Genomic DNA, 15383 nt, shown 5'->3' on the forward strand with positions numbered 1-15383 from the left:
AAGCGCAAAGCGACCATGAGAGGTTTGAGAGAGAAGACAGCTTTTTGCTTTCCACGCCCTGACAACCTGCCATCCCAACCCCCCTCGCCCCAGCCCCAACTCGACACGAGCCATTTCTCCTTTGCCCAAAGACGCGGCCCCCTTGTTTTTTTTGTTTCTGTTGGGTCGAAGCAGAGTGGAGGAAACGAGGGAGAAAAGGGCCAGCAGGGTAGGTAGGAAAGGGTGCCCCCCTTCGCCCATCGGGAGCGGGCGCGCACGCACACACGCGCGAGCGCACGCACGCACGCGCAACGCCGGCCGGGTCCGTCCGGTCCCTTTTTTTGTCTGGACCCTTGTTTCTTTTGTGACAAGGTTTAAATGTCGTCGATGGAGATCTCCTTGCCGGTGGAGGGGCCGCCCTCGTCGTCCGAGTCGCTCTCGTCGCGGTCCTCGTCGAACTCGAAGCCGTAGTCGCCGTCGTTGTCGCCGCCAAAGGTGTCCGTCTCGTTGATCTTGGCGTTGTCGGGAAGCTCGCCGTAGGCTTTCCTGTTGGCAAGGCATGATGATTAGCAAAGGGGCATGGCGGCTAGGTGGGCTGCAGAGAGGCAAAACGCACAAGGAACGGGCCTCGTCGGCCGAGTACTTGAGGATCACGTCGGCCTTGTTGTCCTGGTAGTCGCGCAGCGAGACCAGGATGATGTCGCCGTTGTTGATCCAAATCTTTTTCCGGAGCTTGCCGCGGATCAGGCCGAGACGCTTGGTGCCGTCGAAGCAGTAGGCCTCGAGGCGGCCGTTGCCGAGCATCTTGAGCACCTGGGCGTACTCCTGGCCCTCCTCCTTGAAGGTGAGCTCGCGCTTCTCATTGCTGTTGGCTCCGTGGTCAGCGATCGGGAGGCTCGACAAGCGCATGCGGACCCGACGCGGGGGATGACGACGCATGAGGAGGGGGGCAAAGGCGGTGCGACGCACTCGTTCTCGTTCTTGCCCCTGCGGCGGTTCTTGCCACCCTTTCCCTTGTTCTTGGGCATCTTGACGGCGTCTGGCGAGGGCCGATCTCGCGGAGGTTGCGGTTGGTGATGGACGAGGCGGAGGGAGGGGAGGGGCGGATGGGCCGAGAGGTCGTGGCCGAGAGGTGTCGTAGGCCGGGCTGGTGATGCTCGAGGGACGACGTCTCCTGATTTGTTGTCGAAACAAAGCGAGAAACCGGGCGCAAGAGGGGCAACTTTCAGTGGGGTAGGTTTTAAGGACTTTCGTGGGGCGCGCGGCAAGGGTTGTTGGTTCAGGCGAGCTTCGCCCTTTGTGACTCGGCCTTTTTTTCGAGCCTGAGCCTTTCCATTTTGGGGTGGGGCCCCGTGGCGTGGCGGGGCCGGGTTCTGCTGGGTGCTGGCGCCTCGCGCTGTTTCGCGGCTTGAGACAGTCAGTCACCAACTAACTGACTGCTAACTGCTATAGTTACTGCGTATACTATAGTTAACTTACCCGGAGGGGATGGTCTGTGCTTCCGCTTCAGGCTGCTGAAAGAGACGTCCGGTGCTTTTTCATCGAGGTGCCAGGCAGAGAGACCAAATAATAGACGTACTGTACTAGTACACCACGTTGACCGTAATTACCATCGCTTTGTTACCTGTACCTCGGAGCTCCATATCGATAACAGGGGGACGTCGAAGGCTTGTTCACTGGGATCCTATCGATAACGCAAGAGTGTTTACACACACCAGAAACCAGAGTAGAAACAGGTGCGCTCCAAGCTATTACCACCTGGGGAATCGTACCTTGTTGAGCCATGGAGAGCGGACCTGCCTAGGGGAACTCGAACCATCCAAGGCCGCTCCCGTCCCAAGCCCCGAGTCCCGAGTCCCGATTCCCGTCCCGTGTGCGCACCTCAACGCAGCCTGTGACGACGACGACGACGACGACAACAACAACAACGACCGTCATGTTCCAAAGGTCTTTCCGGCGCCTCATGGCCGCCGCACCGGCCGCCGGGGCACGCCGGTCCAACCGACCACCGCCGCCAGCAACCGAAGCCGTAGCCAAGCTCAACCTCCCGCCAGCCATCCCGACCTCCCCGCCGGCCAACGCCAACCCCAACATCCAAATCCACCCCAGCCGGCGCGTCAAGCAGTTCCTCTTCAGGCATGCCATCGCGCTGCCCGGGGTGGAAAAGATCCTGGCCGGCCACAACTACCAAAAGTTCCCGCTGCGCGTCTTCGCCGCGCCGCAGCACGTGCTCAACTTTTACGACCTCAAGTACCTGGACCAGCGCGAGGACCCGCTAACCGACAAGATCCTCGACTTTTACGAGACCAAGAAGCGCGAGAACCCGCACCTGTGGACCTACGTGCAGGGCAAGACGTCGGCCGAGGAGCACAAGGTGGTGGTGCGGCACGCGAGCGAGCGGCGGGCGCGCGCCGCCCTCTTCTGCGCCCTCGACGCCGCCGGCTACGACAAGCTCGGCAACGCCAAGGACGGCACCAAGGTGCCGCTGCACGGGACCCTGCGCGTGCTGATCCTGAAGCCCAAGGAGGCGCTCAAGGTTGACTTTCAGGACCTTGTCCAGTACATGTCCAAGCTTGTGGGCAACGCCATGCGGCAGCTTGCCGTCCCGCCGCGACCCCCTCGCCCTGCGGCGGGGAGCCGAGCGGCTTCGTCTCCCGGCAACAACAGAGCGCCGCCACCGGGGTTGAGGAGACCTCCGCACCAAGGAAGCAAAGGGCGTTCGCCCGGGAAAAACAGCCCTCCGTGAGCCACGCTGCTCAGCATGCGCGGATCATGCTACCTCTGGTCGATGAGCACAGCTGGCACCTTCCCAGCGGCTCGCCCCTCGCCCCCCCTAACATGAGCTGGGAAACCGAGCCACGGACAAATGGGGACGCATGCGCCCATTCATACAGCACAAACCACTACCTGCATGGAATACGCCGCTGTCCCAAAAGGAAAAGAGGAAAAGAAGATCTTTTTCTATGCTGAACCAAGCCCCCGCCTGCGCCTCCTCGTCCGTCCATCCCCTCACGACCGGTTCCGTGCCTCCACCGTCTGGATGTATTTGGAATGGAGATCCTGAACAGCAGGGATGATGAGGCTCTCAATCTCCACCTCCGGCTCGCCCTCGGGCAAGCTCTTGGGGTCGAGGGGCTCGTCCTTTTCGACCTCGACCGCCTTCCCGTCGCCCTCGGCGCCTGCCTTCCGGAACGGCACGCGGATCCAGCGGTCGGGGTTCCCAGGAGATACAAAGACCTAGAGACACGTTAGAGATCGACAGGACACAACGGGAAGGTGATGGATCGGTAAAGGGTGGGGAAACACATACGACTTCCCACTTCCTCGTGGCGCTTTGAGAGACGTTTTGTTAGTCCAGACGAGGACGCTCATGTTGGGGGGGGGGGGGGGGGAGGGAGAATTTGCGCATCCAAACTCACAGGAGGTTGCCAATGACGAGATGATGCTGGTAGCGGTCAAGCGAGTACTTGGCCTTGTGCACGAGGATGGCGGGGTCCGTCTCGAGCTTGAACGACACAATCATGCCCTGCGGGGACCAGCCCTCAACGAGGTTCTTGAGGAACTTGGGCACCGGGTCGAGGTCGATGACGAGCCGCTTGCTCCGGGGCACCTTGGGGGAGGAGTCAAAGTTGTCAAAGGTTTCTTCGTCTTCCACGGCCGGCGGCTGCGGCGTGGCGGAGCTCGACCCCTTCTTGAAGGCATCTGCCGCGTCGGTGCTCTGGATCTTGTGCTCCGACATGCGGTCCGGCTGTGCGTCTCGGTGAGCATGGGGACGGTCATGGACGGGGCCTCCTTCTCCAAGAGGGCCAAGCTGTTCTTACCGGCACGAAGAAGTCGCTCACGGCCGCGGCCAGGTACAGCAGCCCGCGCGGCCCCAGCGGCTGCATCAGCTGGGCGACGCTGCGCAGCTCGTGCAGGTAGTCGGAGATGTTCACGAACGGCAGCAGGAGGAGCATGTTGCGGTCCCGCGCGTCCCGGTACTTGCGCAGGACGTGCAGCATCTTGGCGGCATCCTCGTCCCGGGCCACCACGCTGCCGTTGGGCCCTTCCCGGAGGAAGTCGAGGAAGCAGTCGGTGGCGTGGCTGTAGTGGCGGGAGAAGGGGAGCAGCGAGAATTGCCGGTGGCTGGAGGACGTAAGCTTCTGCTGGGCATGAAACCGTGGGGAGATGACGGGGGACCGCATACAGGAAGAGGACGGCATAGCCGGCCTCTAGGAAGTACTCAGCGCTGGTCTTGAAGAACGTCACGTTAGCCAGGCGTGCCTCGTCTCGTCTGCTTTGCCACGAGAAGCCCTCGGGGAGGACGGCCTACAGCTCCGCGAGTTCCGGCAGAGAAGTTATCGATGAAGCGGACGGTGTTCTTCTCTAGACGGGGCTCCCTTGTTAGAATTGCGCAGTAATAGCATGCGGACGAGCCAGCCAGCCAGCCTGAAAAGCAAGCAAGCAAGCAAAGAACAACATGGAGCAGCCTACCCAGCGGCACGGTCGTTCCTCCGGAGGTGACCAAGACTAACCGCCTTCCCGCAGCGGAATGGTAGTTGATGAATTCACGAGCGAGGGCCGTATGCTTCTCAAGGTCCTTGGGAGGCGGGTTCGCGGAGAAGTAATGATCCTCTGCCAGGGCGGCGAGGTTTGGTGGCGGGGTCTCGGATTCGATCTGAGACAACATGGTGACGAGGCTGTTTGATAGGATTTCTTTCGCTCTGGCAGCCAGGAGCCCGAGAATGAATTCAGTAGGATTGAAATAGGAAGAATGAATCTATGAGATGAGACATTCAACGTGGCTTGACAACATGATGTCCTCGGCTTTGAGGTGAGCATGACCCGGGCCTCCCCCTCCGATGGTGGGGTTCGGGTCATCCGGTTCGTGTGGAGCGTGGAGCATGGGTTGGCCCCTCCACTCACTTAGACAGCGGGTACCTGATCACTGACACAAAAAGACGGGACGGGGCTTGGAATGGGCACCTACTGTGGTAGTAGTGAATAGGTGACTACTGCGTAGGGACTCCGTACCTACCTACTGGACCTTCTGTGTACAGTACGGAAAGTTACAGCAGCGGGTCAAATGCCAAATGCCAAGGCTGGATCAAAACAGGCCCCCCCCCCCCCCCCCACCGCATCCCACCGGGAAGGAGCGTGGGAGGCTGGGGAGCTGGGAGGGAGCTAAGAGGAACTGGGAACTGGGGGAAGGGAAGGTGCAGTTTGCAGTTTGCAGTTCGCAGCTGCAAGGCAGGCAAGGGCACGGCAAGGAAAGACAAGCGCAGGGCAGGGCAGGAGCTGCAACCAATTCACCACGGATCCACTCATGGGCCAGGTTTCCCTTGGCTTGGACATTGGACATTGGGCCAGTCCATCTCCGGGCATCCCCATCCTCCGCTTTGTCCATCAAAACACCAACACACCAACGAGCACGAGCAAGCTCCGTAGACCTACTGTGTACATAGCTACAGCTGTCTAGGCCTCGACCCTTGGCTTCTCACGACACGACAAGAAGGCACCATTTTGCCGCCGCAGAATCACAGCACCCCTTCAACACCGTTCGACCCGATCCGCCGCAAGCCGTCGAACCCGAAGCCAACGACAACGGCTCTGCACCATGCTGGTCTCCCTCACCGTCGGCAAGGTCGACGCCGGCGTCACGGTGCTCCTGACGCCTGACAAGCGCCTGGTACGCCGCGCGCTCCATTGCATCGGCCACGCTGGCCAGGATCGATCGAGCACCTGACTGATTCGGCCACGCTCCTTGCAGATCGAGTTCCCCTCCATCCTCCTGCCGCCCGATATCACGTCCGGATCCATCGTCGACATTGATGTCTCGCGCAACAAGAAGTCCGAGGCAGCCGCCGAGCGCGCCTTCCGGGATCTGCAGGACCAGATCCTCGCCGCCTTTGGCACGGCCGAGCCCGCGCCGCCCGTCCTCCGCTGCCGCAACGCGACCCAGACGAGCGTCGTGCTCGAGTGGGACCCCATCCAGCTCGCCACCGCCGACCTCATCAGCCTGGCCCTCTACCGCAACGGCCAAAAGGCCGGCAACATCCCCAAGCCGCTGTCCATGCACACCACCAAGATCAGCGGCCTGGCCGTCGACACCGAGTACACGTTCCACCTCGTCCTCCGCACCACGGCCGGCACCTACGCGAGCCCCCGCGTCACGGTGCGCACCCACAAGATGACGGACCTGAGCGGCATCACCATCACGACGGGCATCATGCCGGCCGCCGTGCGCGAGAGCCTGTGCGCCGCCGTCGAGCGCATCGGCGCAAAGATTGTCGACGGCGTCCGCATCGACACCACCCACTTCGTCACCACCGAGGGCCGCGGCGTCCAGTGGGAGCGCGCCAACGAGCTCAACATCCCCGTCGTCCGCCCAGAGTGGGTCGAGGCCTGCGAGCGCAGCGGCCGCATCCTGGGCGTGACCAAGTTTTACCTGGACGCCGCCCGCATCGGCGTCCCTTACGAGGACAGGACCCCCGCCGTTCCAGCCCCGGCACCAGCCCCAGCACCGGCCCCGGCACCGGCATCAGCGCCCGCTGCGTCTCCCCCGCCGCCGCAGAAGGATGTGCCGCCCAAGGACGTACCACCGCCGCCGCCTGACGCCAGCAGGGCCGGCGTGCCACCGGCAACGAGCGGGGCGGACCAGAAAGAAGAAAAGCCCAAGGAGTCCACTTCGGGCGACAGCGAAAAGTCGCAGGGGGAGCCGAAGGCGAGGATAGGCGGCGACGCCGAGCAAAAACCGCCGGCGGAGGAGAACGATCAGAAGACGCTCCCGAGCCGACCAAAACCGACGGTTGAGGACGACGACGACGACGAAAATGAGGAAGAGAAGGACGAGTCAGAGGCAGAGGGTGAGAGGTCGGCAGGTAGCGATGACAAGGGGTCCAAGTCACCAAGCGGGGATGGGTCATCGTTTCAAGATGTGGCGCTTTGAAAGGGGGGAGGGGGGAGGTGGGACCACAGCAGGGAGCTTTCTACGGCTAATGTTTCCAACGGAGATGCTTGAACATTGGATCGTTCGTAGTCCGGGTTGCCGTGCTGGTTTTTTGCTGCGTTGGTCCATCTTTGAAGTTCCGGTTCCCGTTCCCCATCAACCAAACGCTCCAGGAAGTGTACGACGAGACGACAGCTGGCCACATCTCCTTCTATGCCTGCTAGGTACTCAGAAATGCCGACCGCGGCAGGAAAAGAAAAAGAAAAAAAAAAAAAAAAAGGAAATGCACTAGGTGTCTAGAAAGAGAGAGACGCCCTCCCCCCGCTCTAGGTGACATGCCACGTATTCAACCCAAGCAGTCCACCTCTGACGTCCCATATCCACAAGCGACCCCTCTTACACGAGACGCAAAGCTCACCCACACGCATAGGCGTACACATCATCTAGACGTCTCGACATCTCGGCATCTCGACATCTACAGCACCTTCTTGTCTCCCCCCTTGGCGCTCTTGTTCGCCTTGACCGACCCGGGGGGCGTCTTCAACCCCGCCATGACCATGGCGGCCACGCCCGCCATGCCGACCGCGCCCATGACGTAGGCCGTCTCGCGGCCCGCCCACCAGTACACGCTGGTGAAGAGCACCGGGCCCAGCCCGCGCCCCAGCTGGCCCCAGCTCCGCAGCACGCCGAGCTTGCCGCCCCTCTCGCCGTCGGCCGCCTCGAAGCTGCTCAGCGCGTTGAGGCCCGTGACGACGGTCGCGCTGGTGGCCGCGAGGCAGGTGGCGGCCAGGTAGAGCCCGCCGACGGTGCGGACGCGGGCGAGGAGGGCAAAGGCGACGAGGCAGGCGCCGACGCCGAGGCGCACGCCGAGCAGCGGGGGCAGGCGGCGCGTGACGCCGCCCTGCAGCGCCGACGCGACGAGCCCGACGTAGCCCAGCAGCCGGCCGTTGTGGGACGCCGCGTAGCGGAAGAGGTCCCACGTCATGAAGGGCAGGGAGAACTCCATGCCCGAGAAGAAGAGGAGGAAGAGGAAGTGGGTGGCGTTGAGGAGGGCGTGCGAGTTGGTGCGCCCGACCGCCGCGGCGGCGGCCTTGTCGGCGTCGGTCTCGGCGTCGGCCTCGGTCTTGGTCTCGGTCTGGGTCCCGGCCTGGGTCTCGGCGCCCGTCAGCGACGGGAGGGTCTCGGGCAGGCAGAAGTAGAGGTAGATCGTCTCGGTGACGATGAGGGCCAGCGAGACGCCGGCGGCCGTGGCGAAGGGGTTGGCGGCGACGGTGGCGATGGAGCTGAGCCAGGCGCCGAGGGCCGGGCCGAAGGTGAAGGCGATCGAGAAGCAGGCGCCGATCAGGGCCATGGTCGAGCCGCGCGAGGCGGCGTCCGAGATGTCGGTGGCGATGGCGGTCGCGAGCTGCACGTTGCCCTCGGACAGGCCGCCGACGACGCGCGAGGCGAGGAACGTGCGGAAGTCGACGGCCACGACCCACAGCAGGACCGAGAGGATGTTGCCCGCCATGCTGGCCAGCAGGGCGGCGCGCCGGCCGTGCTTGTCGGAGAGGCGGCCGATGATGGGGGAGGCGACGGCCTGGAGGAGCCTGGTGGCGGGAAGCAGAGAGGGGTTAGGCCTTGTTCCGATGGCACCGAGGTGCGGTGCGAGAAAGCCACTCACGAGAACAGGCTCCCCAGCGCGCCGCCGAGCAAGACGATGTCATATCGCGAGTCGATGGGGCGCGCAAAGGCGGCCTTGTAGGCGTTGAGATATCCGAGCACGCTCGACAGCAACGTCTTGGTCGCCGGTTCGCTGCCGTCCTCGGGAACCTCGGCGTTGCGGTAGAACTCGAGGAGCTTGGGGAAGAGGGGGAGGATGAAGGTGAAGGAGATCTGTGAAGCGCGGTCAGGCAAGGGGAGCGCGGGGCCGGCGGAGAGGTTTCTCAAGAGCATCACGTACGAGATCGAGCAGCAGAGACACGAAAATGACCCTCAGCACCCTCTTGCGGGTGCTGGGATCGACGGCGGATGCCATGATGTTCGGTCCAAGAAAGGGGGGGTCGCGCGATGATGGGGGTTCAGCGAACCGCGCGCACCGTGGGCTTTGGCGCCAAAAAAAAAAAGGGGGGGAGAGAGACCAAGTATCCCGTTTCTGTACCGCGTCCAGCACAATACAGAAAAGGAGAGTTTGAGGGGTTCAACGAGCGTAGCGAAAAAAAAAGAAGATGACAGACAGCCAGATGGGATGAGTTCGCGGACAGAGTTGCAGCGATGTCGACGTTGCGACTCGGATCTGCATGCTTTCGATATTCAGACCATTCCCGGACTGAAACGTGTGGAGAACTCGAAACGGACGGGGAATCCCAGCTCAGGACTGGTTTGTTTGGTCGGCTGTGACATGACGGCTTCATCTCTTCATCTCTCTCCTCGCCATGGCTCACAGACACGCCGTGTTGGATAGGAATATGCCCGTGTATGTGCTCTGGTTGGAATAGACTATGGTGGCTTGGGACTTGGTTACCTTACTGTGTACAGAAAGAAAAGGTACCTGCAGAGCATCATGACAAGGCGCCATGAAAAGGAATGATCACTCGAAAAGCCCGATTCGGCCCATGAGCCGATCACGATGATCCACCTGGAGCTTCAGGCTTGGCATTTTCTAGAAAGTCCTGTTATCCACCTTTTCAGGAGAGTTTACCAAGTTGAAAACAAGGGGGAACTTGACGGATGGGTGGGAGGGAATCGAGGCAAACAACTACACGTACGGACTTGACCGCAGAGCTTTGCAGAGGCTGCATTTCACTTCTCGGTTCGGCTCTGTATTCTACGCAGTACTACGTACCTGTATAAGCATCTCGGCCACCTTTTCATGACAGATGTTCCAAAAACGACGGCTCACACAGTGGAAATATCGGATCGGCATCGACACACGACACACGTGGACGTCAGTCACCCGGGAAATGCCCCACACCCCCCAGCCCGGGCATCAGCCACAGACCAGCCAGCCCCAAGCTCCCAACCATAGCCAACCGTACGCCACAAGCCACCCGCGCCTTGCGGGGGGTTCTTCAACTTCCTTCTGAATCTGGATGGTATCATGTGGTTAATTACTGTGTACTGCGTATGGTCGTGAAACGCCATGACCAATGCGGCAACGACCACGAGAACCATCCTCGCTGTTGACGTGCCATGCCATCATTCAAGGATGGAACTACCCGTGACGTAGAAATGAATGGGTCTCTTCTTCGCAAGAGACGAGCGAAGCCCAAACAGCCGCGCCGAGACGCTTGGGTTGGGCCATGGCGGCGGAGAGAGCTGGGCTCCGGTCGCCTTGAATGTGGATGCTACCCTCGTCATGGAAAACATATGCAAAGATTCCTGGAGCCGGCGACGTCTGCCAAGTATCCTCCGGCAAGCAAACTCGGCTCTGAGGACGCCGGCGTGCAACGGCGAGAGCGGGTTGGGTCACGCATCACCACCAAAGCTCAGCGTCCATCGAGGCCCGGCCGGTGGCCCTGGACACCAACCGCCGCCGCCATCCCCGTAGCGTAGCGTGCGGTACCGTGGAAAGTACCTGGTCTCGAGGCAAAGAAAACCTGATCGTCCTGGTCGTTTCCAGGCCATGGTTGCGATCGCCCCGCTCGGGCTCCCTCCACCAAGGAACGTGCCGTTGCACCAAGGCCGTGGGCAGCGAGGCGGGCGTCCCAATCCCACCAGGACCAAAACGCGCGGCATCCCATGGGGCATGGTTTCCGAAGCGATCCGTTCCAAGGATCCGCGAAACAAACCAATGCAGGAACAGCGCTGCAGGTGCAACGTTGAGATGGCATCACACGCCAGCCGCCCCTATGTACGTGACATCGGCACCTCTCCCCTCCTCTCCTCTCCTCGCTTCCCCGCCGCGTCACAAGAGAAAAGGAGAGAGCATGAGAATCCCACATGTACGGAGCACGTACTGTACGCTTTGTGCCGGATTCCCACAGTGGATTCTGGTTCTGCATGTACAAGTAGCATCACGGCGAGGGGAATGGCGGGAGCTGATGCGCTTTGCTGGGTTTTGTTTTCTTTTCTTTTTTTTTTCGTCCGCCTCCTGAGACATAGGCCGGGTTGGGGGCTGAGGGCGCCCAGCTCCTTTTTTTTTTTACCGTTCCGCGGGTGTCCCTCTGATGCATGTCAATATATGCGAGGTGGAAAAGGCACACACAGTAAGGACGTCCTCCATTCGGAATCGCCCTTCGTCCCGAGGTCCTGAGGACGTCGGGCGTGGATGTAACCCCTTTCCGCCAAACCTGATGGCGTTCGTTCCCTTTAGCCGCCCGCGCCGCTGGTGCGAAGGGGTGGCAAAGTTCCCATCCAAGGCATGCTGTATACCACCCTCGCTATGCCAACTCGGCCCGTTGCTATCCTTGCTTGCCGTCTGCCATCTCTCACAGCCTCTGCTGGGTGGTTGTGGTTGGACAAGCAAGGAGGGGGAGAGGGGTGGAGGGAGGGATGAGAGAGAAAACCTCCCGTCCAACCCCCTCTGCCCAACATAAAGGCCCGTCTCTCCTCCTTCGAGACAGATCCCATCTCTCTTCTTTCCTCTCCCCAGTGCCCACCAGGTGCCATCCATTCGTTCTGTCGACCTAGTCACTCGCTCATCGACTCTACACCGACACCGTACATACCTACCTTACCCCTAGGTACTACCTACGCTTGTCATCGTTTTTTTTTTTTCCCAGCCACCCATCACCGCCATGAAGACCACCTCCACCCTCGTCACCCTCGGTGCCCTCGCCGGCCCGGCCCTCGCCACCTGGCCCTGGGGCGGCGGCAGCGGCGAGCACCCGACCCTCACCTGGAGCCCGCCGGCCGTCCCCACCACCTGGACCAAGCCCACCTGGACCTGGCCGCACAAGTCCAAGACGACCCGTTTCACCACCTCGACCATCTACGCCACCAGCACCCTCACCTTCACCTCGTGCGACGAGGACGACGTCACCAGCACCGTCGTCACCACCGTGACCGTCCCCGTCAGCACCACCGTCTGCCCCGTCACCGAGACCGACGAGCCGGCGACCGAGGAGCCCACCCCGCCGGCGCCCGTCCCGCCGACGACCCCGACCCCGGAGCCCTCCTTCGTGACCAAGACCAAGACGCACCCCCCGCCCGAGGAGACGACGAGCGCCGAGGAGCCCGAGGAGCCCGAGGAGACCGAGGAGCCCGAGGACCCCGCGCCCGCGCCCACGCCCACGCCAAGCTTCCTGCCGCCCCCGCCCGAGGAGACGACGGCCACCACGTCCGAGGAGGCGGTCCCGACCACGGCCCCGCCCGCCGTGACGGCCGGCGCGGCGCCCGCCAAGGCGGTGCAGAAGGCGGCCGGCGCGCTCGCGGGCATCGCCATCGCCGCGGCCCTGCTCTGAGCGTCTTGACGCTGGGGAGGGGTGGGAGGGAGGACCCGGTGAGCGGGTGGATGAGGGGAGAAGCGAAGCCAAAGGCGACGGCGGCGCGTGCATGTGCTGGGGGTGCTTGATGTGTTCATGCTTGTTTCTTCGTGCTCTTCTCCTGGGGACTCCTTCGCTCGCCGTGTGTGGGACGTACAGAGGGGTTGAGCCTTTATTTTTTAGTCACGAGAGGGATACGCCTGTGATGACTTTGCGAGGGGTGTAATGTGAACGAGTTGATTGACGGACTTGTCTGTTGTGTGTGCCATGTTTGTGTTGATTATGATTGCTGTGGAAAGACGAAGGCGACGGTAATGAGTTTACGCGATCCATCCAGCGTTGAGTTCCGCCTTGAGCGGATGGATGGAAGAGGGGTTTTCAGTTGTCCGCCCTGCTCTCCCGAAGCATATTACCATCTTCGCCTCCCGTTTCCTTCATCGGCCCACCACCATCATCGCTTGTGGCTGCCGTCGGCGGCGGCCTGGCGATTTCTAGAGCGCGAACGCTGAGCTCCACAAAGATCCAAGCCTCAGTAACCCGAAGGAGTGCATCCTCGAGGCTGCTGACACAATCTCCGAGGCCAGCGCCACCCGGACTCGAAAAGCGGGATCAGGTCTGTTCGTGCTTGGCGAGAAGAAGCGCAAGATAGGGGGTATGAGACGAGATGTGGGAAAACCAGCCCGTCCGGCCTGATCTGTATAGTACAACTCAACTCTCCCTGCGTCCTGGTGCGCGCCACCTCCCATGAGGCAACGGTTACGACCGTTCAACTTCCAACGTTTTTTCAGGGGCTCGGCAATGACGCCTCGGAGACGCACGAGCACACTGCCGCCTCCAATCAGAAAGGCACAATAACCCCCGAAAGTGCCGTGTATACCCCATGCTATATTCTTTTCTCCAGAGTGCCCATCAATTCTCACGATGGAAGCAATGGGTGGTGCTCCGCTGCCCTCGTATGCTACCGTGCCATAACATCCTCGGCGGGCCTGACCAAGCAATGGTCCTTGCAGCTGAGCTGAGAAAAAATAAGCAAGGTTTTTCTCGTGTGCTCGACAGGTTGGCATCCGTCTCTGGCGAGGACAAACAGGGCGCCGGGCCGGAGAGGCTCTCATTCGACGGCGCTGGAATCTCGATGCAACCGGCTTTGATTGGGGTCGGGGCGTCATTGGACAAGAGAAACTGCATGGAATCCTGCGTCTGCCCCGGCTCGCCCGTCATCTATGGGCAGACGTCCCGCAGGTCATCTGAAAAACCGTCAGGGCCGGCCGGCTGGCTGACCGAATAACTGGTTGTCTGTTCATCGGATCGGCGGTTCACGGTTTGCATCGTCCCGTCCGTGTCCCGCCTCGGTGGGAAGCAGACGAACGCCAAGCAGGCGGAATGAATGAGAAATAGCCATGTACCGTACCGTGTGTTCCGGACTGTGCGGTCCTGGTCGACCGAGCTCGTTGCTGGCATGCATTGCGCGAAGCAGGATCGCAGGGTCGCAGGGTCGACGGTGCCCCTCAACGGCTCAAGGCGGCAAGCCTGCGCGCAAGGAAACGCGCTCGTACGTCAACAAGGACAGCAGGATGATAGATGGCGTGCATGTCGATGTAGCACCGCCCCAGAGCAGCGTTCACCGAACAAATCAACGGTGGGACGGGCATCACCGCCCGTACCCCCCATCGAGTACGTCGGGATCTTGGTCAACCAAGTCAACCCAATGCCGCCAACCGCCTGACCACATCCTCCACCCGCGTCGCCCGGCCTAGCAAGTCCCTGCCGGCCTCGCGGTCGCGGCCGTTCTCGCCCAGCACAACCAGATTGACAATCTCGCCGTCATCGTCCATCACCAGCCGCCCGACGCGCCCGTCGGCCCATTCGAGGGTAAGCTGCTTGGCCTCAGCGTCGGCGGGGCTGATGTCGATCAGCTGGGTCAGGGCGGCAGGGGCTTTGTCGTGATCCTCGACGTCTTCCTCTCCAACATCATCATCACCATCATCGTTATCATCGTCATCATGACCATCATCCTCGCCCTTGGCGTCTTTCCTCCTCCTCCTCCCCCTTCTCCGCGCCGCCAGGCCCGCGGCCTTCCTCAGGTCCGCGACCACGCCCAGGCGATGGTGATAACGCACCACCTCCCTGCGAAGGGCGTGCGCAAACCGCGCCAGGTCCTGCTGCTTGGCCGGCCCGGCGGCATCCTCCTTGGGCGGCGCAGGCAGGTGCCTCGCCGCGAGGCCGGCCAGGGGGATGCATGGCGGCAGCGTGTGGCGGTGGACGCGCAGGTATCGACCGGCGTAGGCGCCCGAGTAGGGACGGTTGAAGAAGACGTAGTAAGGCCGGAGGAACTTGGAGCGGCTGACGACGTCGATGCGCAGGCCGAGAATGGCGCCGCCGTCGACGGCGCGCGGGTCCGGGTCGCGGGCGCGGAACGTGGTGACGGTGGCGCAGGCGCGGTAGAGGCACTCCTGGTTGTGGGCTAGCTGGAGGTCGGACTGGTCGAGGAGCTTTAGCTTCGTGGCCTCGTCGATGGCAACGGGGCTGGCGCTGGTCCGTCGTGGGAGGGTGAGGGTGGTCGTGGGGGGAGGGGGCTCAGCAAGGAGCATCTGTCGCGTTGACTTGGCGGTGAGGAGAGTGGTCATGTGGGTGCTGAGCTGCTTCTTCAGGGAGGCCACTGCGAGGGACGTCAGCACCGTGACGCAGCAGCCGGTAGGAAGCCACGAGAACGGTAGGTACCTACCTTTGGCCTGCAGCTCCTCGATCTCCTCGTCCAGACTGGCTGCCATGGCGCCCGCCGCCTTGTCGATCGTGACGCGTCTCTGGAACGGATACCGGACGGATGCGCGGTGACGGAACCAGTCGTTCGATCTGCCGGATGGATATGCTGCTTCTTGGAGATCAAATACTTTTTTATCCAAGGTGATGATGAATTCCTTTTGCTGAAAGACGCTGGTGGAAGAGGGACGATGCGTTTTGTTTACTTTCCATGGCCATCTGCTTCCCGGACGTGGGGCCCGGCAGAGCGGATCCCTGTCGTGCGGCCAAGCGCATTGCCCGATCTGGCAGCCCACAAGGTTGACTCTGGAAGT

The 15383-nt window shown here is 61.9% G+C and overlaps 7 protein-coding genes across 7 annotated transcripts; 3 read left to right on the plus strand and 4 right to left on the minus strand.

The window, feature by feature from the left end:
* Positions 1 to 353: 353 nt before the first annotated feature.
* VTJ83DRAFT_1675 (uncharacterized protein) lies at positions 354 to 1007 on the minus strand (the record flags this gene model as incomplete). The annotated part of the gene is made up of 3 exons (XM_071007860.1): positions 354 to 525; positions 596 to 844; positions 949 to 1007. 3 exons carry the CDS (start codon positions 1005 to 1007, stop codon positions 354 to 356), a joined length of 480 nt encoding a protein of 159 aa, XP_070868215.1.
* A 908-nt stretch (positions 1008 to 1915) lies between these two features.
* Positions 1916 to 2725, plus strand: VTJ83DRAFT_1676 (uncharacterized protein; the record flags this gene model as incomplete). Its single annotated transcript, XM_071007861.1, has 1 exon — positions 1916 to 2725. One exon carries the CDS (start codon positions 1916 to 1918, stop codon positions 2723 to 2725), a length of 810 nt encoding a protein of 269 aa, XP_070868216.1.
* A 263-nt stretch (positions 2726 to 2988) lies between these two features.
* On the minus strand, positions 2989 to 4648 carry VTJ83DRAFT_1677 (uncharacterized protein; the record flags this gene model as incomplete). The annotated part of the gene is made up of 7 exons (XM_071007862.1): positions 2989 to 3216; positions 3290 to 3311; positions 3399 to 3727; positions 3801 to 4104; positions 4166 to 4212; positions 4292 to 4344; positions 4453 to 4648. 7 exons carry the CDS (start codon positions 4646 to 4648, stop codon positions 2989 to 2991), a joined length of 1179 nt encoding a protein of 392 aa, XP_070868217.1.
* Positions 4649 to 5575: 927 nt separating this feature from the next.
* VTJ83DRAFT_1678 (uncharacterized protein) lies at positions 5576 to 6907 on the plus strand (the record flags this gene model as incomplete). The annotated part of the gene is made up of 2 exons (XM_071007863.1): positions 5576 to 5647; positions 5729 to 6907. The coding sequence occupies 2 exons, from the start codon at positions 5576 to 5578 to the stop codon at positions 6905 to 6907; spliced, it is 1251 nt and encodes a 416-aa protein (XP_070868218.1).
* A 475-nt stretch (positions 6908 to 7382) lies between these two features.
* Positions 7383 to 8924, minus strand: VTJ83DRAFT_1679 (uncharacterized protein; the record flags this gene model as incomplete). The annotated part of the gene is made up of 3 exons (XM_071007864.1): positions 7383 to 8496; positions 8571 to 8782; positions 8850 to 8924. 3 exons carry the CDS (start codon positions 8922 to 8924, stop codon positions 7383 to 7385), a joined length of 1401 nt encoding a protein of 466 aa, XP_070868219.1.
* A 2701-nt stretch (positions 8925 to 11625) lies between these two features.
* Positions 11626 to 12291, plus strand: VTJ83DRAFT_1680 (uncharacterized protein; the record flags this gene model as incomplete). The annotated part of the gene is made up of 1 exon (XM_071007866.1): positions 11626 to 12291. The coding sequence occupies one exon, from the start codon at positions 11626 to 11628 to the stop codon at positions 12289 to 12291; it is 666 nt and encodes a 221-aa protein (XP_070868220.1).
* A 1718-nt stretch (positions 12292 to 14009) lies between these two features.
* VTJ83DRAFT_1681 (uncharacterized protein) lies at positions 14010 to 15080 on the minus strand (the record flags this gene model as incomplete). The annotated part of the gene is made up of 2 exons (XM_071007867.1): positions 14010 to 14968; positions 15035 to 15080. The coding sequence occupies 2 exons, from the start codon at positions 15078 to 15080 to the stop codon at positions 14010 to 14012; spliced, it is 1005 nt and encodes a 334-aa protein (XP_070868221.1).
* Between the last annotated feature and the right edge of the window lie 303 nt (positions 15081 to 15383).

Source organism: Remersonia thermophila, chromosome 2 (genome assembly GCF_042764415.1).
Source record: "Remersonia thermophila strain ATCC 22073 chromosome 2, whole genome shotgun sequence".
Classification (NCBI taxonomy): domain Eukaryota; kingdom Fungi; phylum Ascomycota; class Sordariomycetes; order Sordariales; family Chaetomiaceae; genus Remersonia; species Remersonia thermophila.